Source organism: Phaseolus vulgaris, chromosome 3, assembly GCF_051622355.1.
Source record: "Phaseolus vulgaris cultivar YP4 chromosome 3, ASM5162235v1, whole genome shotgun sequence".
Lineage (NCBI taxonomy): Eukaryota > Viridiplantae > Streptophyta > Magnoliopsida > Fabales > Fabaceae > Phaseolus > Phaseolus vulgaris.
The window spans coordinates 28,458,085-28,481,735 of record NC_143500.1 but is presented as its reverse complement, the minus strand read 5'-3'; the positions used below and the strand labels follow the sequence as shown (position 1 = coordinate 28,481,735).

Below are 23,651 nucleotides of genomic sequence, written 5' to 3'. Positions count from 1 at the left end.
AATTAGAAGATCATGTTTTAATATAAATAAAAAATATTAATTATAATATATCTTTTAAATATTTTAAATCTTTTTATATTAAAAATATAAAAAAATAAAGTAAAATTGGATTTAATCCATGAACTTTCATGTTGACGTAGACAACAACTCACTACTAACGTGAATGTTATAATAGTATAATATAGTACATGTTGGTACTCCGTTTGCCACATTAGAAAAATGTTAATGCCGTCTGCTGTCAGGGATCCATTCAAGCCTCTCGATGGTCTAAAGTTTGGATTAGGAACGAAAACCAATTTTGCGTTATAGTAGACGATTTAGTTGGTTGGATCGTCTCTTGTTGAGATTGGGCAAGCTAGTCTTCCTTTGGTCAATCCTTCTCGGCAAATACTTTTTTTTTTTAATTCCAACGACACCCTTATCAGTATGGTGGAAAGTGTGGTATTTTCTTCTTCATTTTCAAGTGGTGGTTGCTTGTGGTGGCTAGTGGTGAATGTTGGTAATTGAGGTAATTTTTGTTATGTGTTCATTAGTGGTGGCTGTGTTTTTGTTCGTTTATTTTTTTTTTCATTCTTTTTGAAGCCACAAAGCTCAGAAAAAAAATCAGGGAGGTGCAAAAATGGAGTACAAAACTTAAAAAAAGGTTATCCTCGCACCGGGAACGTCACATACAATTAATATTCTCGCCAACCCTCTCACACACGCTCAAATGATGGAATTGTTCTCTCAAACGCTGCGGCTGAAGACGAATGACAGTGTTGCGACTAGAAGGGATGTATGGAGGTGCAGAGATACAATTGAGGTTATTTAAAAATGTGAAATTATGTTTCCTTTTAAGGTTATTTAAATATTTTGAAAATGTTAAAATCGACTTTTCCCAATTAATATGGAGGTGCATAGGAAAGGTATAAAGTAGGGGTGACAATGTGGGCTGACCCGCCTCGCATAGGCACGCCCTTCGCTAAGAGTGCGGGCTCATTTCACTGGTCCGCCCCACATAAAAAGTAACCTCCGGGCTTGTGGGCCAGCCCACATAGGATTTTTTTTTTTCAAAAATTAAAATTTCATTAGTTATAAAAAAAACTTATTCCTACAACTGAAAAATTAAAATTTTATTTGTGTTTCAATTTATTTAATTATGATAAAAATATAAATTCAAGTACGAGGGTTGTTAGAAGACTGGATTAAAAATAATTAAGTTTTGCTTTGCATTTATTTTTTCCTATATATGTATGTAAATGTACAAGAGTATCTTACCAAAATTTTGCTACAAAATATTTTAATAAATGTAACTAATTTTTTAACTATTCTATTGACATCTCTTCTTTATATCATTTTTTTTATTAACAAATTTTTAAATATAAGACTTTGCTTAAAACTAAATCCACTGTCACTCTTAATACTAACTCATTTATATGATTAAAATAAAACACTTATTTTCTTAGTACATTAAATTCAATATTTTTAAAATAAAATAAAAAAAGGTCACACTACAATAATGGGTGAATGAGCTATTATTTTTTTTATAAAAAAAGATTAAATAATTATTTTTTTATGCGAGCTAGCGGGCCAACCCGTCTCGCCCCGTTGTTGGCCTGCGCGGACTGCGTATTTTGCGGGATGGACCAAAACGGGTCAGTGGACTAGATTAGTGAACTTGTCCCGCACTTTTTAGTGACGGGCCACAGATCGACCTGCATGGTGCGACCCTAGTATAGAGGTGGAGGGAGAATTTGTTATCCTTCTTTATTAGTCTATTTGTTCCCTCTTTTCTTGTAATCATGTATGAAAAAATAATAATAGTTTTGTGCTTTTAGTATTAATCGTTTTTTTCTTTCCTTACATTCATCTTCTTCCTTTTGTGTCTCAATAAGATAGTCACGAGGACCTAAATTCTCCTCTATTAATAGAATCAAACTTGTGTCATTTTCTAATATTAATCTAATAGTTTGTATTTGATTCTATTTTCCTTATTCGTGTCTAATAGATGTTTGAAATTGATGACTTTGTATTCTTTCAATTAAGATTTCATTGATATAAAAAAAATGTTTTCAAAACAAAAATTTAGGAAGATATCTAATTGAGATTAATATTTACAATAAGTTTATTCTAATTAACTATTTTTAAACTCTGATCTACAAGGTTTATTATTTGCTTGGAATTGTTAGAACACTGATTTACATTCGTTTGCTTGAGGATTGATTTTTTCAATATATAATTAAGCGAGTTGATATAATTCAAATATGAACTAGATTAATTTTTAATTGATTGCATATGAAAAATTTAATGAAATCCCATCGTGACTTCTTATTCATCAATATCAATTAGTATTTATTTTATTTTGAATTATTTATTTCAAACCAATTATTATTTTCTTATAAATTTGAATTAATATGTAAGTGGTTCTTCTTGCCGAGACCCTTTTATTTCGGGGCTTTTGTCACCGATGAATTAGTATGTCCACTAATATACTAACTGTATTTTCAGTGACTCACTTTTACAAACATCACTAACTAGCGCCACACCCAAACTAACTATCGAATTGATATTAAAAAAAATGCATTTGATATCCCTTAAAATTTATACTATCATTCTACAATTATTTTTATTTTAATTAAATAATTTAATTTAATATTTTTAGAATTATTATTTGGAGGGGTTAAATGATTGAAACACAGAATATTGATTGTCAAAATAGTTATTTCTAAAAAAAATAGACATGATGTGATGTATATTGGGAGAGAGAAGAAAGTAACAGATATAGAAAGTGAAATGATAAAATAAGAAAAAAAGGGGATATGGAAAGTGTAAAATGAGTGTTTAAATGTTAGGATGTGCACTCAATGTTATATTGATAATGACTTATAATATTAGAATATAAGGACAGAAGGTATATATATGATTTTTAGATTAAAGATTGTATTCAGAAGTATGTTTACAGCTGAAAATTGTTAGATTAATTTCCAACAACATAATATATTAGAAGTTAAACTCTTTTATGTTATTATAAATGTGCATAGCCTTGTGTCATATATGATGAAAATATTGAAACAAATTGTGAATTATGGTACACCTTCCCTCAGTTAGTTCCCTGACTTAATGTTTGATTGAAGATGAGTACAGGCGAACATAACCTCTGCACTATAAGAAGCAGGTAGAGGAATTGAAAGAACCTGTTAGTATGTGCAGACAGCATCTGAATTGGAACCTAGCTAAGCAATTCATATCTGTACATATGAAGATATAATGTTGTAAAATATGCTGTTGAGAATGATAATGATATTTATTATATATGTATGGTTTTAGTGAGAGAAATTTGAAGTTGTTTAGAAAGGAGAGAGAAGGTATTCCCATTCCCATTCCCATTGGTAGCGTTCCTTTGTTGTGAGCAGTGATTTGATGAGTTAGAAAAACTGAAAATATATGATGTTATCCACCAGATCCTCTCCATGAACGTAATTAGTGGTTAATAAAATAGTCTCCTTCAAACGAATAATTCTCTTGCGCGAACCCACTCACCTCCGTGTCATTCATTCATGTTAATTTTCTATTATTCTTCAAAAAAGTGTCTGGAAGAGCGATATAGATCATAAGGAGCCCATAGATGGTCCACGATGCATGGCTTCCTAGAATCCAATCTCAACCAGGGTTTTCCCTTCCCACTCCAATGCAGCAAACTAATGGGACCAGGGTGCAGACTCCTGCATTTTCCTTCAAAGTTATCTCCACCTAAACCATGCTGGTTCCATCTATGGTCAACCGCTTTTATGTTCCCCGCCAGAACCAACAAAAACGGTGGAAGAGACCCCAAATGATAGATCCTCTTCTGCTGCTTCTGCACCGCCATCCATGACTCCACCTTCTCTGTGTATTTCTCCTTCCTCCACGTGTCCACGTCCATCACCATCACCCCCGTGTTGAAATAACACGGCATCCTTCCCTTGAACGTTTTCGCTAGAGCGGGGTCCGACCAAAAGGTGTCCGTGAAATACAGCGTGAAGTTTGCATGGCAATATTCAGGCGCAGCCACCACCTTCCCTTCCATGTCCACGCTCCAGAGCTTGGCTATGTCGTCCACAACCACAAGGTCAGAGTCTAAATATATCACACGTTTCACGTCCTCGGGAATAGTGTCGGCGAGGTATATTCTAGCGTAATTCAAGGGCTGGTCGAGGGCCTGGCGAATTGACTTGGAAATCTTGCCGCGGACCCTGTTGCACTCGAAACGGTAAATCTTCATCTTTAGATAAGGGAAGGTGGACTTGATGCTGGAGAAGAGTTCGGGAGCATCGTCGTGCGCGGTGAGGAAGTGGAAGGAGAGGTTTTCCGGGCAGGCTGAGTGCTGGAGCATGGAGAGGACCGCCGCCATGGTGCCGCGGAGGTAGTTCGCGTCGAGGGTCATGGCGACGTTGATGACGCGGTCGGGGGAGGAGCCGCACTCCTGGCCGTTGCGGAAGGCGGGGGCCTCCCGGAAGTGCGGGAGCTCCGGTGAGGGACGGCGGATGAGGAGGCCTAGACGGATGGCGGAGACGGGGCGGAGGAGGAGGATGAGGAGGGACAGGAGGCCAATTAGGGAGGTGGAGCTCCGAAAGACCATCCTGTCGAACTAAGGTTGTATGTTGGTGTTGTGGCTGTTCTCGATCAACAACGCAACTAATCCGTAGTATTAGATTAATGATATTATTAATCAGAGAATATAGCGAAGAAGATTTGGTTTGAAGAGAGGTAAAGCAGTGCGTTCGTGGGTTGGGAGATTAGATGATTGAGATTGCGACTCACTTCCCATTTCTGAGGAAGAGAGCATCTCTCGGACCCTATCAACCCTATCTTTTACTTCCCTTTCACTATTTTAGATTCTGCGTCAAATCTCCTTCCCCTTTTTTTACTTTTTCCTTTTCTAGCAATTCAAATCTCTATTTCGAATCTTGTCTTCATTTGGACTTTTCCTTTTCTTTTTCTTTCTTCTTCCCCAATAAATTGCTCACACTCACTCTCACTTCACCCTCAACACAACACTAACCACTGTTTCAGGAGCACACAACAACAAGGAAATGGACAACACAACAACAGGAGGAGCATCTGCGTACCTACTGTGCACAAAACGCACAGATTTTGGGTGAAGAACAACACTAACTACAAAATTCTTCAGCACTTAATGCTCATATCCTTTCACTATCATGTTGGTACTCTATTAGGAGTTTGATTTTGACATTGGAACTGAATATCTTGTAGATTCATTGGGTTCATTGACAAGGTTGAAAACCTCCATATGGTCTATTTAACGCAAGTTGGATCCATCATGTAATGCCAACACTTGAGCCAAGATCCGTCAATGTTAAGTTTAACACAAGGAGCCTTAGGTGGCAATTTTGTAGTTATGTGTCTGATCATATTCCAGACGCACTAAGCATCACATTTCTCTGTTGCAAAAACATTCTTCCTTCATTTATAGGGATTGAAATTTGTGAGAAAGTATTTCTGAAACCAAAGCGGGTTATCCTGACTCAAACTGAATCCCAGGTGTCTCATAGAGCTTTGGAAGGGGGAAGTCCCACAGCGCATGCAGTGTTGCTACCTCCCTAGAATGGCATCTCGGTAACATGCTTGTTATTGGTGGGTAAAACTTTTGGACATAATTTGCAAAAACCTCCATAGATCTGCTATCACAAGTTCTGTGTCTAATTTGAACAACGGAACTTTTTCACACATTGGACCCTTCCAAGCCAATTTTCAAACCAAAAGTTCGAACATCCCATATCCCATGCTACTACACCAAACACATGATGCATAGACGATAATTTATAATTTGAGAATATTTCTTTCAATCCAACAGGTTAGAGTCTGATAGACTTCCTCACTAATGGGTTTTTAATAGTCTAATTAATGGTTTTTTTAGAATTACTTTTTTCCAATGTGAATGTGAAGTAGGGTTTATAGTTTAGGATTTGAAGTAAAAACACATTCGTCCTCATCTTTGATATCCAACTAACACTACAAGAAAAATATTGTATTTTGTCGATAAAAAACGAACGCAAATGAATCGAAACCGATGAATAAACGTCAGATTTGCATCAGCAAAGCACGAAAAAGTCACAAAAACAAAGTAGTTTTTTTCGTTGGCTAGCACGAGTGACGCAATTTGTGTGGGCTAATTAAGCCGATGAAAAAGGGACACAAATGTCGTTCGCTAGTCCGACGTAAAAGCGACGTAATATAGTCGGCTTATACATGGGTCAAACACAAATGTATCAGAAAAACATGTATGTGTTGGTTTGGCCGACAAAGAAAAGAAAAAAAAATGACATTAGATTTTGCGTGGGTTTGACCTACACATTACTTAAGTAAAAAAGAAAAAAAACTTTCGTAGCCTTGACCGACGCATTAATGGTTTAAAAAAACATTTTAATTTTTGTTCTAACCATTTTTACCTATAACCATGAGAATAACAAATTCCAATCAAATTCACAATTCAAAATAACAAATCCCCAGCATTTACACCAGATTCACAATAGAAAAATCATCCAAATAGGTAAACAAAGTCATTCAGATAATTTTATTCATCCAAATCATTCAAACTAAATATTAATACATAAAATAGAAATTAAAATTAAAATAAACCATAAAAATAAAATTGTACTTTAGAAATTAACTGAAAGTATTAGAACTTAAAATGTTCGATAATACAATTACATAAAAAGAGTGCAAATGAAAATATAAAACGCATCTCACGAAGTAGAAATAACAATGATGTGATATGTAAAAACCTGTAAAAAAATACAAACCGTGTGAATAACTAAATGTGAGTAACTAAAATCTTTAGTATATAATAAAAATATGAAATAATTAAACTTACAGTCAGGGATGCACTTTAAGGGAGGGGTTGGTCATCACGCTCTGGATCATACTGGTGGTGGAATTGACTTGTGCTAGTGGAAGCATTGTCACGTTGCAACCCTGAGACAAGTTGCTCCTTTATGACCTTCATTTCTTCCTCTAAATGTGCATACTTTTTATCCCACGTACTAAGTTCTGCATGGAGCTGTTGATTTCTAGTTAACTGATCAGATTGTGAAGCACCAAAAGTAGAGGGTTGAGTGAGGGAAGAGACTCCTTTGGCGGAAGCTACCAGCCAAGTCTTTACCATACACTCGACCTTTACTCTTTCCATCGATAGCTTCCTTTCAAGTTTGAAACTTTGTTGTTGGATCAACTTGATGGACATCAGTGCTAGAGTCCTGAGAATTATTTACTTGAAGGGTCCTCAAGCACTCATGATAGTTTTCCTACATAGGTCATTATGTAAATGTTACAAAATTAAAATAAAAATTTAAAAAAACTTAGAAAAATAACTTAGAAAAATAACTTACATAAGTTTCACGAGCACGAGTATTAACCCAATCACCTTTCTTGTTTGTGTGGGTGACCATAAATAGTTTATCAGGTTCAGAGAGACGACCATATTGACGTTTCTAATAATGTTGTACAATTAGAAGCAATATATGTTGCAAATGTAAAATGAATTCCATGTAAGACAATGACGAGTACTTACCAAAGTCAGTGCAATATCTGAATGTGATTTTCAACATGTGGAGTGCAATGCTCCACCACGAACTGAAGCCCTATTCATTTTACTCTGAGTGGATTTATCTTTGAACTTTTGTATATCCCAATAGTTTAGAAGCTCAACCCATGCTCGCTCGCCTATCTAAGTATGTCGGACATCCTTTGCCCTGACTTTGGTCAACATGTTACAAAGTCGTTTTTTTGACTTTAGACTCATAGACCTTTTTAATCAGTCATTTATCCTGAGGTGCCCAAGTGACTCTAAATATTTCTTTTCAGTTTTCCCATTTTGTTTGATTTGTATGAAATTGTAATTAAAAATTAAAATTACATTAATGTTAGTCCACCATTTTAGTTTGTCCTCCTCAGTCATGGCATCATAATGATGATACGGACCTCTAAATTGAGACCGAATGCAATGTCCAATGGCATCACTAACATACTGATTTGGCATCCAACTACAATACAAACAAATCAAATTACAGATATTTGTAATATGAATATAAAAATAAATATAAATTTAGGATGACTTACCCTTTACCAAGAAGTTGGATGATGACCATACTAGTAGGGTCACGCTGGACATCCTTAGGGGGGATGATATGATTCCAATAGCTAGATATAGATGATTCTTTGACATCTTATGGAATCAACTTGAGTTGGAGAATGAATAGGCACTTTTAATAGAATTGGATCAATGTTCTATGTGTCAAGAACTCACCAAAACTTGCACCAAACACCAAACTCACATGGAAGACCCAATTCTTGCCAATTGAACCGATTAAAAGAGGTAAGAATATGAAAGCACCGATTAAAAAACATAGAAACTGAAATGCACCGAAAAAATTAAGAGGAAATGAAGAAGAACCAAATGAAACCAGCCAAAGAGAAGAAGAACCGAACCAAAACTAGAATTAAGCTAAAGCACCGAATGAAATTGCAAGAAAAGGAACCTAAGACATGTTTAAGCTTCGTATGAACATGAAAATGAAAATGAAAAGATGGAGAAGAGAGGAACATATGAGAATGAAGAGCTTGGTTGATGGTCACGCCACTTGAAGTGTGAAGGCTCCAAGATAAGTGAGCAATGCCGCCACTTGAGAGAACCAAGGCACTCAAGATGAGACAAGGAAGAGGAGAAGACAAGTTCTCACACACTCAATCACCAATTTGGGAGAGTTTTGCTATATCAATTCTCAAATCTGAATTATGAAGGACCTAAGCCCTCCTTTTATAGGAGCAAGGGTTGGTCATTTACAAAGCTTACTCTATAAGCTACCCAAAAGACTCCTACCTCACGCCCCCTACTAAGCTCACTCCCCAAGCTTCTAGAATTTCCTAAACTAAAGCCTAAAGATGCTTTTACAAAAGAGGTTTCTAATGTTTCCCTCTAAGCACCTTTTAAATCAAAAGATATTATAAAAAGAGAAAACAACCTTCCACTATTTCCTAATTCCTTGAACTTGCTCCTTGTAAGCCTATGAGGTGGGCTAATGACTTCTTGAGCGTCTACAACTTGGGCCCCTCTTCTTGTCCTTGATTATTGGCTTCTATTTCTTCTCGATCTTGATCTCCATCACAGTCCCCGAGTTGGAGAGAATTCGACCACAAATTCTGGAGAGCTACAGAAAAAGGAGTTAGATCATTGATATTAAAAGTATGACTACCAAGGTATGTATCAGGCATATCTAACTCATAAGCATTGTTATTAATCCTCTTTAGGACTTGGAAAGGTCCATCTCCACGAGGCTTTAGTTTGGACTTCGTTTGAGTAGGAAAACGATCCTTCCTCAAGTGAAGCCAAACCCAATCACCCTCATCAAATAACAATGCTTTTCTCCTTTTGTTGGCAAGTTCAGCATACTTGCCAACCTTCTTCTCAATTCTCAACTTGATGTCTTTATGCAAATTTTTCTCAAAAGAAGCCTTTTCATCCCCATCTTTGCACAAGACATCATCAAGTATGGGAATAGGAAGAAGATCAAGAGGTGTTAAGGGATTAAACCCATAGACAACCTCAATAGGAGAATGTGAGGTGGTAGAATTTACTACACGGTTATAAGCAAATTCAACATGGGGTAGTAAATTCTCCCACACTCTAGGATTCCCGGAAATAAAGCATCGCAACATTTGTCCCAAAGTTCTATTTACCACTTCGGTTTGACCATCGGTTTGTGGGTGACAAGTGGTAGAAAATAAAAGTTTAGTACCAAGCTTACCCCACAAGGTCTTCCAAAAGTGACTCAAGAACTTGGAATCTCTATCGGACACAATGGTTCTAGGAATCCCATGCAAACGAACCACTTCTTGAAAGAAGAGGTTTGCAATATGACATGCATCATCCACTTTGTGGCAAGGAATAAAGTGAGCCATCTTTGAAAAACGATCCACTACCAAAAAAATGGAATCCTTTCCCTTTGATGTCTTGGTAATCCTAAGATGAAATCCATAGATATGTCAACCCAAGGCATTGAAGGGATAGGGAGAGGAGTATATAAACCATGGGGATGCATTCTAGATTTAGCTTTGCGGCAAGTTATGCATTTTTCACACAAACTATGAACATGTTTATGCATATGAGGCCAATAGAAATGTTCATGCAACACATTCAAAGTTTTTGCAACCCCAAAGTGACCCAACCATTAAACCTCCCTCATGTGCTTCTCTAACAAGAGATAATCTAATTGAGCTTTGAGGGACACAAAGACGTTTTCCTTTAAAAAGAAAGCCATCTTGTATAAAAAAATCTTTGTGTCCTCCTTTGATACACTCTTGATAGATAAGAGAAAAATCAAGGTCATCATGATAAAGATCCTTAATGTGATCAAGCCAAGAAATTGAGAACCCAAAAAATTTAGCAAAGCATATTGTCTAGAAAGTGCATCGACCACAATATTAATTTTTCCTTGCTTATGCTTGATCACATAAGGAAATTGCTCAAGGAATTCCACCCACTTAGCATGCCTCTTGTTAAGTTTGTTTTGGCTTTTCAAATATTTAAGAGATTCATGATCACTATGAATCACAAACTCTTTAGGAAAAAGATAATGGTGCCAAGTAAACAAAGCTCTAACAAGTGCATATAATTATTTATCATAAGTGGAATAGTTGAGATGACTCCCCTTCAATTTCTCACTAAAATAAGCTATGGGGTGGCCCTCTTGAAGGAGAACAACCCCAATGCCTATACTTGAAGCATCACACTCAATCTCAAATGTTTTAGCAAAATTAGGAAGGGCTAAAATGGGAGCATTAGTCAATTTTTCTTTTAAAACATCAAAAGCTTTTTGTTGTGATTCTCCCCATTGAAAAACCACATCCTTTTTCACTATATCATTGAGAGGTGCAGCTATTGTACCAAAGTTAGGTACAAATCTTCTATAAAAAGAAGCAAGTCCATGAAAACTTCGGTCTTCATTCATAGTAGTAGGTGTAGGCCAATTTTGAATGGCCACCACCTTAGCTTGATCCACATGGACCCCTTTGCTACTCACAACAAACCCTAGGAATTCTATATGATCAAGTGCAAACATACATTTAGCAAGGTTAGCATACAAGTGTTCCTTCCTAAGGGTTTCTAAGACTTGTCTAACATGCATCCTATGGTCATTCAAAGATAAGCTATAAATGAGGATATAATCAAAATAAACAACAACAAACTTACCAATGAAAGCTCTTAGAACATGATGCATGAGGCGCATGAAAGTACTTGGAGCATTAGTTAAACCAAAGGGCATAACTAACCACTCATATAAACCAAAGTTGGTCTTAAAGGCCGTCTTCCATTCATCACCCGGTTTTATACGGATTTGATTATAGCCGCTTTTAAGATCAATCTTTGTAAAATTTTTGGAACCATGCAATTCATCCAACAAATCATCAAGCCTAGGTATGGGATGCCTATACTTAATTGTAATGTTATTGATAGCCCTACAATCCGAACACATCCTCCATGTGCCATCTTTCTTAGGGACAAGGATAATAGGCATAGCACAAAGGCTCATGCTATCTTGAACCCAACCTTTTTCAATTAAAGCCTCAATTTGTTGGCGAATTTCCTTGGTCTCACTTGGATTGGTCCTATAGGCCAGACGATTGGGTAAAGAAGATCCCGGAATCAAACTAATTTGGTGCTCAATCCCTCTCAAAGGTGGAAGGCCTTTTGGAGGATCTTGAAACACATCTTGAAACTCCTTTACAAAATTATCCAAGCAATGAGGACTATCAACAAGTGGTTCTAACTTAAGAGGTCTAGGGATAGCTAAGAATATAGGATTGTGAGCCACTATCTCCCTTTGGACCTCATGCCTAGACACAAGAAGCGTAGGCTTAGGACTTGTAACTTTCTCACTCTCCCTCTTTTTCTTCATAAGAATTTGGTCCTCATGGACTTCTCTTGGAGAGAGAGATTTCAAAGTAACCTTGTGACCATGGAAATGAAAAGAAAGTTTGTTGGTAAAGCCCTCATGAACTCACCAAAACTTGCACCAAACACCAAACTCACATGGAAGACTCATTTCTTGCCAATTGAACCGATTAAAAGGGGTAAGAATATAAAAGCACCGATTAAAAAACATAGAAACTGAAATGCACCGAACAAATTAAGAGGAAATGAAGAAGAACCAAATGAAACCAGTTAAAGAGAAGAAGAACCGAACCAAAACTAGAATTAAGCTAAAGCACCGAATGAAATTGCAAGAAAAGGAACCTAAGACATGTTTAAGCTTCATATGAACATGGAAATGAAAATGAAAAGATGGAGAAGAGAGGAACATATGAGAATGAAGAGCTTGGTTGATGGTCACGCCACTTGAAGTGTGAAGGCTCCAAGATAAGTGAGCAATGCCGCCACTTGAGAGAACCAAGGCACTCAAGATGAGACAAGGAAGAGGAGAAGACAAGTTCTCACACACTCAATCACCAATTTGGGAGAGTTTTGCTATATTAATTCTCAAATCTGAATTATGAAGGACCTAAGCCCTCCTTTTATAGGAGCAAGGGCTGGTCATTTACAAAGCTTACTCTATAAGCTACCCAAAAGACTTCTACCTCACGCCCCCTACTAAGCTCACTCCCCAAGCTTCTAGAATTTCCTAAACTAAAGCCTAAAGATGCTTTTACAAAAGAGGTGTCTAATGTTTCCCTCTAAGCACATTTTAAAACAAAAGATATTATAAAAAGAGAAAACAACCTTCCACTATTTCCTAATTCCTTGAACTTGCTCCTTGTAAGCCTATGAGGTGGGCTAATGACTTCTTGAGCGTCTACAACTTGGGCCTCTACCTCTTCTTGTCCTTGATTATGGGCTTCTATTTCTTTTTGAGCTTGATCTCCATCAGGGGAGGTCGTGCTCTGAAGTAGTAGCAGCGCCATGGTCAACAAGGTCTTGCACAAAGGCAGCAGTAGTCGGGACATAGGGAGACGATGTGGTTTGGACAATGGGATAAGGACTGGCCTGCACAAATGTACCCGGGATTGGGCTGGAGTGGTAAACTCCAAGTCTAGTGGAGTGGTGCAGGGAAACTGTGATGGTAAGTCAGAACAAAGAATGATGGCCTTGGTGGTATTGGAATACTAGGAGGGTGTGAAGAAGATAAAATATGTGTGTGATGAGGTGATATAGTGGGATGTGGATAAGCATATCGAAATTGTCCATGGCCAGAGGAAGAGGGGGTGGAGGAAGAAGGGCTAGAAGATGATGTCGAGGAATGGCATGAAATATGTGGACTACCAACATTAGACGTTGGTAAAAAAATACCAGAATAAGGGATGCTTCCTAGGTCTATAGCTAGCTAACCATGCATCGATTTAGAAACTCCATGTCTCGGCTGACCATGCCTAACAATGGAACGATCCTTCTCTCTAGTCCTAACCGTCTTTCCAGAAAAAGTATTCGTTCATAATATTAGTATAATTATCTAATGTTTGTTTATAGTTTATTAAAAGTAATATACGTTAGTCATCATTGTTATCAAACTCTGAATCGTTTTGCTATATGATGTTCTGAATAATCTTCATTTAAGAGTTCAACATCTTCATCATCGTCAGGATTATGTGCTTCAATATCATCTTCGTCATCAACTACTTCGACATTATATGTTTAAGCTAAACATTGTAAATGTTCAATTCTTGTAACTGGTAACACATTAGACATTTCATCAGCTTGTTATGGCAATTCATCGTTGATGTTGTCAACTTGCACATGTCCTCGGGGTTTTGTTTTAAATGGAACGCACCGTCCACGAAGGTTTTTACATATGTTTGGATAAGTGACATAATAAACTTGTCTGACCTTCCGTGGAAGAATGAATGGATCATAGGGTCCATATCTTCCACTTAACTTGATTTCAACTAGAGTATATTTTGAATGAAATCTAGTCCCAACATTAATTGTAGGATCAAACCATTCACAATAAAATAGCAAGATCTTCTTATTGAGAGCAACATACTAAAATTCATATATATAATGAATTGTACTATAAAAGTCATCTTCTCCTCCGCCAGTGATACCTTTAACATACAACCCATTATTTGTTGTTTTCTTACCATTATTCCATGTCTTTGTATGAAACTTATATCTGTTTGAAATGTAGGCCTTAAACAAGAGGGGGGAGGGGGTGAATTGTTTATGAAAGATTTTCGCAAATATTGAAGGTAGAGTGAAAGACAATGAAGAATCAATCAATTAGAAATCACTTAAGCCAATTAGGAAATTGTTTTTAATTTGATTGGAGAAAATCAACCAGTTGTTTTTGCGAAACAATCGGTTGTTTATATCAACAGTGTTGAAAACCAAAATTAAAGCAGTTTAAAGAGTGTAAGGAAAAAGAGATTAACACAAAGAGTTTATACTAGTTCACTTTTTACCAAGAGCTACATCTATTCCTCAGCAACCACTGAGAATTCACTAAGTACTAAAAAACCTTGATTACACACAACACACCAAAGTGGTAATCTTGAACCCTTCAAGAACACACACCATCTTTGGCAATACACCACAGTTTTCAGAACAACCTCTAAAACTGCACAACAACAATTCACAAAGAATTACAGTAGTCAAGAAAGAAGGAATGGAGTACACCTGAGTACAATTATAGATTAAAGCACAATTGATACACCACAATCTTATTCCACTCTTAGAAAAGATTCAAAGCTTTTAGCAATCTTGGAAGAACTGATTTGAATGATTTCTCTTGAATTAATTAAGACCATGAGCGTAAAACAACTTATTTAAACTCCAATCAGTTGGTTAAAGCATTTAATGCAAGAGCCAAAACAATTTAAATCATTTAAAACATATTGAAGCCACTTAACAAAATTCTGTTAAGGTTTTCAGAAAAACAATAAGTTGAAAACGCGAAACAACCGATTGAATTTGTTTGACAACAAAGTCAACCAAAGTCAAGCTTTTTCAAATCATTTTCAAAATACACTAAATGTAAAACAACTGGTTGAATCAAAATTTCAACAGGTTGAATTTTCAGTTTCCTTTGAAAACACATATTTTTCAAAAGGATTAAAATCAAACAACCTTGGATCATCAATTGGAGTGGATTAACAAATTCAACGACTCTACACACACACACATAACTAGCAACAAAGATCTTCGTGCATTCCACTTGGATTTGGAGACATCAAAGCACCTTGTTCAACAATATCCATTAATAAGTACATGTTCCATGATGTTCTCTTTGAATTAGGTCCCCAATAAAGTCCCTTCAAGTTTGGGTTGATTACGTTCTTTTCATCATGAATCTGTGTTGTAGTGATAAGATAACATTACATTTATTTATGAAATTGCAATTAAATAAGAAGCATGTATGGGTTTAGGTTACGTTTACTTAACTCTTTAACCATTCAGGAAAATTAATATGTATGATTGTGGAAGCGTTTTCATAATTGATTGAGTACACTTGTAAGAACAATCTTTGAATATTAATCAAAATTAGTTAGCAAATTACACAACCTACAATAATTTAATTCAAATTATGTACAATTTAACTTACTCAAGTAATGTTTTGGCCTTATCGCAATTGATGAGGACATGAACATGGGCAGAACGATGTTCTTTATCACTGAACAAATAGTCTTTCCTAGAACCACTTGAGCGTTCACATTTATTCAAAATTGATAATGTGTATGGGCCTTCCTCATTTGTAAATGTTCGACGATCATTTCTCAAGCCCCTATTTAATTTATACACCCCCCACATCTATTTGTAACATTTTCTTGAAAAACTTGGCCCAATCTGTTGCCACCTATTTATTTGTACACCCTTCACCTTTTAATTTTTCTTTGAAATAACCAATGGAAAAATTTACTCTCTGCAACACCAATAATATTTTTAAAACACAATGGAAAAATGAAAAACTTCTAAATGTATTTAATTATTACAACATAACCAATGGAAAAAGATAAAACTTCTAAATTTATAATGTACTTAATTATTACAACATAATCAATGGAAAAAAAAAACTTCTAAATCTACAATGTAGTTAATTATTACAAGATAATGAAAAAAATTTTAAACATAATTTCCTAAATCATTCTTTAAACGGTAATAAGTTTCTTTCCTTTCCAATTATCACTTCTTTTATTAATTACCTTTCCTTCTTTTATTAATGACCTTTCCTTTTATTCTTATTTCCATTTATTTTCTATAAGAAAACTTTGACCTTCACATCCTATTAAATCAGTTTTGGTCAAATTGAAAACTTAAATCCTATTACATCAATTTTAGTTAAATTAAAATGAACGTTTTGTAGATCAATTTTGTACACGCACAACAATTTTCTTTTCTCCCACTTTCATGCACACCAGCTTTCAAAGTGTTCCATTATAGATTTTGATTTTTTTAACTTCAAAATATAATTATGTTTGCAGTAAAATCATTCAGATAAACTCAACAACAATCACCTACATTCACATAAACTACAGTAATCACAAAAAAAAAAAAAATTAATAAAAAACTAAGAAATTTTAAAAGTTTACCTCAAATGAATCACGTTGGAGCAGTAACAGTGAAGGTCCTGGGAGCTGGGCTTGGTGGATCAACGGTGGTGAAGGAAAAAGATGAAAAGAAGACCACAAAAAAAAACTTAGAGTTGAAATGGAGAAGAAGAACAAAACGTTAACAAAATAAGAGAAGACAAGACAAGACAACCGAAGAAGAAAGAACACACCGACGATGAAGAATGTTAGAGCTATGACAAAGAGAGATGGAGGGAAGTGCAAGAGAAGGGGCAGCGTGTGAAGAGTGAGGAAAGAAAAACTAGGTTCTATAATTTGGGGAAAGAGGGAAACCGAGGGCAAGGCAGCGAAATGTGCTATTTATATAGCACAATGTATGTATCGGTCACGTCCGACACATAGATGGACGCGCATTTTGCGTTGACAGGCCGATGTCAACCCCTACTTATATAAAAAAAAAAAATTTAAATTCAATATATAATTAACAAAGATTACATATAAATTTATATTTTTATAAATTCTTTCAAAAATACATAAATCACTAAATTTAATATATATTTAATTCACCATTTTCGTAATATTTTAAACAGTTAATTAAATCTTAATAAAATCAAATAAAACTTAAAAAAAATAATTTAATTTATACAACAAAAATAATAATTTAATTTATACAAAAAATAATAATTTAATTTATACAACAAAAATAAATAAATAATTAAATTAAACTTTGGTTTAGAAAACTATTTATCATTACAAGTGTTTACTATTATCTAAAAATAATCAATTTATTAATGTCTGGACGAAACCAAAAAATAACTCTTAAGGTGTGATATTGAAAAAAATGTTATCTTTTCGATCAAACAATTTCATAGAATTAATTATAATTGTATATGTGATAGCATCTACTACCAGGAACATCAATGAACCCTATTATTGTAATTGCTCAAAATACCTTGTTTTAGCCTTTACAATCTATTTCTTAGTTCAACTCTTACCTTACTAACTCCAATAAAAAAAATTAGTACATATGCTCCACCCAAAATGGCAATGGGCTAGTGTTATGAACATATAATCCAAAATTTGATGATCAAATCCATTCCATGATTCTATGTTCATTCCATACCGGACCCAATCAAAATGGGGTTATATATGTTACATTTATAAAGTCTAGTAAAATTACTATGTCAAAAACCTATTATTCATGCAATGAGGATTGTTTTACGTGGTACAACATCTATGTTGCTTAAAAGGAGGTCAATGACATACAATAAAAGAAGCTAAATATATGAATCTATTCTTCAGTGCATTGGGAAACTATATTAACGCACTTATATGGATTATTGTTGATGTGTCATCTTGTGACTCAAAACTTTACTACATTATTATGCGCTTCAGTTGGAAAACGTCAATTTCTTTTTGAGATCATATTCAGTAAGTATAAGAATTCATGTTTTTTTTTATTTCTTTTTTTACTATTACTATATTTAAATTAAAAAAATTCATTATTGCATGGTATGTCCTAAATCGTTGCTTGTAAAAACACACTCATATTCTAGATTAGTCACATCTTCCTCCATAAGAAAATGAAAAAGAGGTCTAATAATTAAAGAATAATTTTGTTATATATTCAATTTGCATTTATAGACATGTCGTGAAGTTTTGGACACTTTGGATATTGTAGTAATCTAATAATTAAGAATAAGTTACTCACTCACTCATTCTTAATGTTTGTATTACATACTTGGTTGATAAATCTTTAAGACGATTTTATGCTTCATTTAAGATAAATAACCTCTTTTAGAACAGAATGGATATCAAATAGAAATCACCAGTTCCTTCATTTATCAGAGAGATATGAGATTCAAATTTATTTAAGTTACCAATCAAAAGTTTTATATGTTTTATCTCACTTTTTCTTTTCTTAAGTTTACTTTCAGATTTTATGATAAAATTGACTATTTATTTTTAAATACATCCATTAAATTTTACATTAATTAATTACTTTAGGTTAAATTTATATTTCTAAATTTATGTATATTTTGAATTTTATATAACATTTACAAAATTTCAATACATATTTTTTTACTCAATTATTATTTTTCTACATTTTTCAATTATTTCTAAACTTTTTATGATAATTTCTTTAAATAATTTTAAAATTAAACACTTAATGAACTAAATAAATTTAAATAAAATACCTTATATTAAAATATTAAAAATTAAAAATATTTATTACAATATTTAAAAATAATTAAATTTAAAATAAAGCAATCTATATAATAAAATTAAACATGCTATAAACAATTCAAAATTTAAATATTTATTAATATATTATAAATTACATAAATTTAAAATAAATAATCTTTTAAAAAATAAAATATTTAAATATACCACTGCGTCAGCTAAGACCGTAACAATATATTATGTTTTTTTTTTTAACTTATTATCTGCTAGGCCGACGCAAGGCTTAAATTATGCATCGGTATAGGTGAACGCAATATTATTTTTATTTTATTTTTCTTATTCTCTTTATGCGTTCAATATGTGTCGGAGTGTCTATAAAAATCAATTTTGCATCGGTTTTGCGTGGATTTGGCCAATAGGAATAGCGTCAACGCTTAGCTGAGACAAATGTATGACAATTAATTAAGCATTTTCTTGTAGTATAATATGAAATTTGCATGTATATTTTTTTTCTTATCGAATATACTCATATTTGTTGTAGTACCCTCTCAACTATTTATGAATTTGTTTTAAAAATATAAAAAAACAAAATAAAAAGCATAATATTATAAAAATTTTAATATTAAAATAATAAATAACAACGATAGAATTATAATTACCTAAATTTAAAAACAAATTCAAATTCACTAAATATATTTTAGCACCCTTCATATATATATATATAACGTCAAATTCACTAAATAAATATATTTTAGTACCCTTCGTAGTATAATGTTCAAACTCTAGGGATTCTTTTACACATTGTTTAACATTTACATTGCACTAAAAATTTGATCTACTTTAACCTTTACTTCTAAATATACATTAGGATTACATTCTTACCAAATTCTCTTCTTTTAGAAGCTTCGAGTTTTGTGTGGTGAGAGTGGGAATTATCCCCTTGACTTTTTGAATCTGTTAAAAAATGAAGCTAAAAAGACAAAAATGTCTCTCTTTTAAGGAGTATACCAGTCTACTTATTTAGTGAAAGGGTAGATGATATCCTTGACCATTCAAACTTTAAAAGAGAGTTAATTTTTCAAGAGTTAAGTTCAAACTTTAAAACAGAGTTAATTTTTCAAGAGTTAAGTTCTTGAATCTATTAGTTATGTAAGGTACAAGAACATAAATCAACCTATAAATTAAACAATACTTTGTACGACATATATCATTTCTAAAGGTGCATGAACAATAATTATTGAGAAATTTATAAATAAATAAAAATCTATCTCAAAAGGATATTTTGTAAGGTTTAATTATCTTTAATGTAGTGAATTGTGATAGATATATACCCTTTCTTTTGATTTTCACTCTTCCTTCATTTATATTTGCTTCATGACTTGTTTTTCATTTTCATTGATACTGAGTATCCCTTTTTCATCATCGTATTTTGTGAAAAAAATTGAAATAGTGGTTGAAATAATGTCACAAATCTAATAAAACCAATATGTCCACTATTAACTATGGATATTCATGCATTAGAAAAAACTCTTTCTTGACTTTTTCTTCATTTAAGTTAACTTGTTTTACCATTTGTAATATTAGAAGAAAAAAAACATTATTTGTCCCTTTTTCCCATTGTTAAAACAATCTTCTAAATAGATATGTTCAAATGGTGGTTGTTAAAACAATCTTCTAAATAGATATGTTCAAATGGTGGTTCTAGTGTTTTGTTTGATTCCTTGTTTCTGTTAGCTTATTTTTGCATTTTAATTAAATAAAGTCCTATTTTTTAGGGTTGAACTAGTTTAGCAGTTAACTATTCTTTAGGTGTGCATAGGTGTATGTGTCCTACTTTGAAGCCATGTACTAGAATTAGTTTTCAACAGTTTTCATGTAAAGGGCTTATAAAAGTCTGATTGATCTAATTGAATAAAAGTAGTATTCTCCATTTTCAAACAGATATAAACAAGGTGTATTTTAAGTTTTATAATGATTGGTATCAGAGCTCTGTAAGGGGCCTGATAAGGTGTGAACGCGAGTGAAAGGAGTGTGGGGTTTGGGAGATAGTGAGTGCATAAGCAAGAGGGAAGAAGGATGTCTGAGTTAGAGAAATTTATTCAACCTGTCATCCTGAAATTTGATGGTCATTATGAGTTTTGGTCCATGACCATGGAAAATTTCTTACGCAGCAAGGAGATGTGGCAGATTATTGAAGATGCTACATTCAAAGATTTGAAGGTAAAAATTACTTATTTTAGGTCATTGATAGGAAGATCTTAGAAACCATTTTAGACACGAGTACGTCCAAGATGATTTGGCAATCCATGCAACAAAAATAACAAGGTTCAACTAGGGTCAAGCAAGCTCAGCTCCAAACCTTGAGACATGAGTTTAAATTACTCACCATGAAATATGTGGAAACCATTGATCAGTATCTGGGATGCACTCTTAGTATTGTCAAGAAGATGAAGTCGAATGGAGAGGTGATGGACTCAAGTACTGTGGTAAGTAAAATACTCAAATCACTCACCCCAAAGTTCAACTATGTTGTATGTTCAATAGAGGAATCCAATGATTTGAGTAAGCTAAGCCTTGATGAACTCCATGGAAGCTTACTAGTTCATGAGCAGCGAATGTAGGACTCTCAATCTGATGAACAAGTGTTGAAATTTACACATGATAACATATCAGAAATAGGTCGTGGACACAGCCGAGGAGGTGGTGGTCGTGGTCGTGGAAGAGGTCGTGAAAGACAATCACTGAATAAAGAACTCATAGAATGTTTTTGGTGTCACAAACTAGGACACTTCCAATACCAGTGCCCACGAGTGGAAAAGCAAGCGCATTATGCAATGTATGAGAACTCATCAGAGATAGAGGAGGAAATACTATTGGTAGCATATGAAGCAACAAATGTATTTGTGTAACAAGAAGATTGGTTTCTTGATTCTAGTTGTAGTAATCATATGACTGGAAATAAACAGTGGTTTACCAAGATACACGAACAGGGTTTGTGCAACATTGTCAAACTTGGAAATGACACCACAACAAAGGGGGACATTTGAGTTTGTATCAACGACATCTCACATATCATTGCAGATGTATATTACGTACAAGAACTTAAAAGCAATCTTTTAAGTTTAGAGCAACTCCAACAGAAAGGATTGATTGTGTTGATTCAAAATTATCCCTACAAAATTTTCCATCCGAACCGTGGATTACTTCTTCATACCAACATGAAAGGAAATATGATGTTTTACCTAACATCTTCAATGAATCTTTGCAAATCACAGTGCCTTATCGTAAGTGAAGTTTCAGAACAAAAAGCACAACTTTGGCATAAAAGGTTTGCTTATCTGAACTTTCAAGGACTTTGCACACTTGCCAACAATCATTTGGTAATTTGTCTACTTTCTCTAAAGTCTCCCAAAGAAGTATGTACCTTGTGTATCACTGGCAAACAACATAGGGACACTATATCGAAACAAAGTTCTTGGAGAGCCTTGAGAAAACTCCAACTAATTCATGTTGATTTGTGTGGTCCCATTTCGCCCTTATCTCACAACAAAAAAAGGTAAATTTTGATGATTACTCTCGTAAGACATGGGTTTACTTTCTACATGCAAAATCTGAAACATTTAGTGCATTCAAAAGTTTCAAAGCTCGTGTGGAAAAAGAAGTCAACGCTTCCATTATCTTTCTAAGAACTGATAGAGGTGGTGAATTTACCATTGAGGAGTTCGCAAATTACTGCAATCATCAAGGGATTTCAAGACAAAAGACCACAACTTACAATTCACAACAAAACAGGGTTGGAGAGAGAAAGAATCGCACTATCCTGAATGCAGCTCGAGCAGTCTTACATGAGAAATATGTTCCAAGATTGTAATGGCCTGAGCTTGTCCAGTGGTGTGTTCACGTCCAAAATCGAAGCCCATCATCTGCAATAGATCACCAAACTCCAGAAGAACTTTGGAGTGGAGTCAAACCACATGTGGGCTACTTTCGAATATTCAGTTGCATTGGTCACGTTCATATTCCATATCAGAAGAGGAGCAAATTAGATGATAAAAGTCAACCGTGTATACTTCTGGGGGTAAGTGAATAATCAAAAGCTTACAAACTATACAGTCCTACTAACAATAAAGTCCTCATAAGTAGGGATGTAGTGTTTGAGGAGGACAAAAGGTGGAACTGGCATGACAATTTAAAGGAGTGCATGGATGACACTCGAGAAGGTGAACCGAAAGTTCTAAAAGATACATTTGATACTGGAGAAGGTGAACCCCCAGTTCTAGAAGATACATTAGTAGACTCTGCCCCACATGTTCCAATCAATCATGACACCAGTTCAGAACCACTGATTAATCATGATTCAGACCCGGAGGGCAACAAGATAGTAGAAGAGGAAGAGAGTTTACTAGCCATGATGATGTGCAAATTTGAAGATCCTCCCTCATTTGAAGAAGGCCACATAAATCCAAAATGGAGAGCTGCAATGTACACTGAAATCAATGCAATAGAAAAGAACCACACATGGGAACTCGTGGATCTTCCAAAAGGAATTACGCATGTCGACATGAAGTGGATATTTAAGACCTAACTCAATGAAAGTGGTCGGATCGAGAAATATAACGTTAGATTGGTGGCCAAAGGTGATGTGAGTTGATTTTTAAATGTTTTCATTTATGGTGACACTTTTACTTAAGATTAGGATTTTAACAATTAAGGGTGAGGACCTAAGGAAGATTCCCACTGGACACGAACTTAACCAAGTTGTTAAGTAAGTGTGAAGGTTCACTTCACAAAGGCAAAGATGAAAAACAAGATATAGTGAGGATGAGATGCAATTGCGGAATTGAAATGGGTACTAGGTAAACATCAATGGTGGTCATGGCCTCCCAAATGGCACCATACTCATGATTATGAGTGAAACCCAAAAACAACAAACA

General features: G+C 34.4%; 1 protein-coding gene and 1 pseudogene across 1 annotated transcript; one reads left to right on the top strand and one right to left on the bottom strand.

Moving 5' to 3' along the window:
* Positions 1-3,011: 3,011 nt before the first annotated feature.
* LOC137805839 (putative galacturonosyltransferase-like 4) lies at positions 3,012-4,726 on the bottom strand. Its single transcript, XM_068605747.2, has one exon. The coding sequence runs from the start codon at positions 4,595-4,597 to the stop codon at positions 3,551-3,553; it is 1,047 nt and encodes a 348-aa protein (XP_068461848.2). The 5' UTR covers positions 4,598-4,726; the 3' UTR covers positions 3,012-3,550.
* Positions 4,727-20,862: 16,136 nt separating this feature from the next.
* LOC150028766 (uncharacterized) lies at positions 20,863-21,626 on the top strand (annotated as a pseudogene).
* The last annotated feature ends 2,025 nt before the right edge of the window (positions 21,627-23,651 follow it).

Bases quoted from the DNA above. Each gene is read 5' to 3' on its own strand.
- LOC137805839 (XM_068605747.2), bottom strand. From the start codon at position 4,597: ATGGTCTTTCGGAGCTCCACCTCCCTAATTGGCCTCCTGTCCCTCCTC.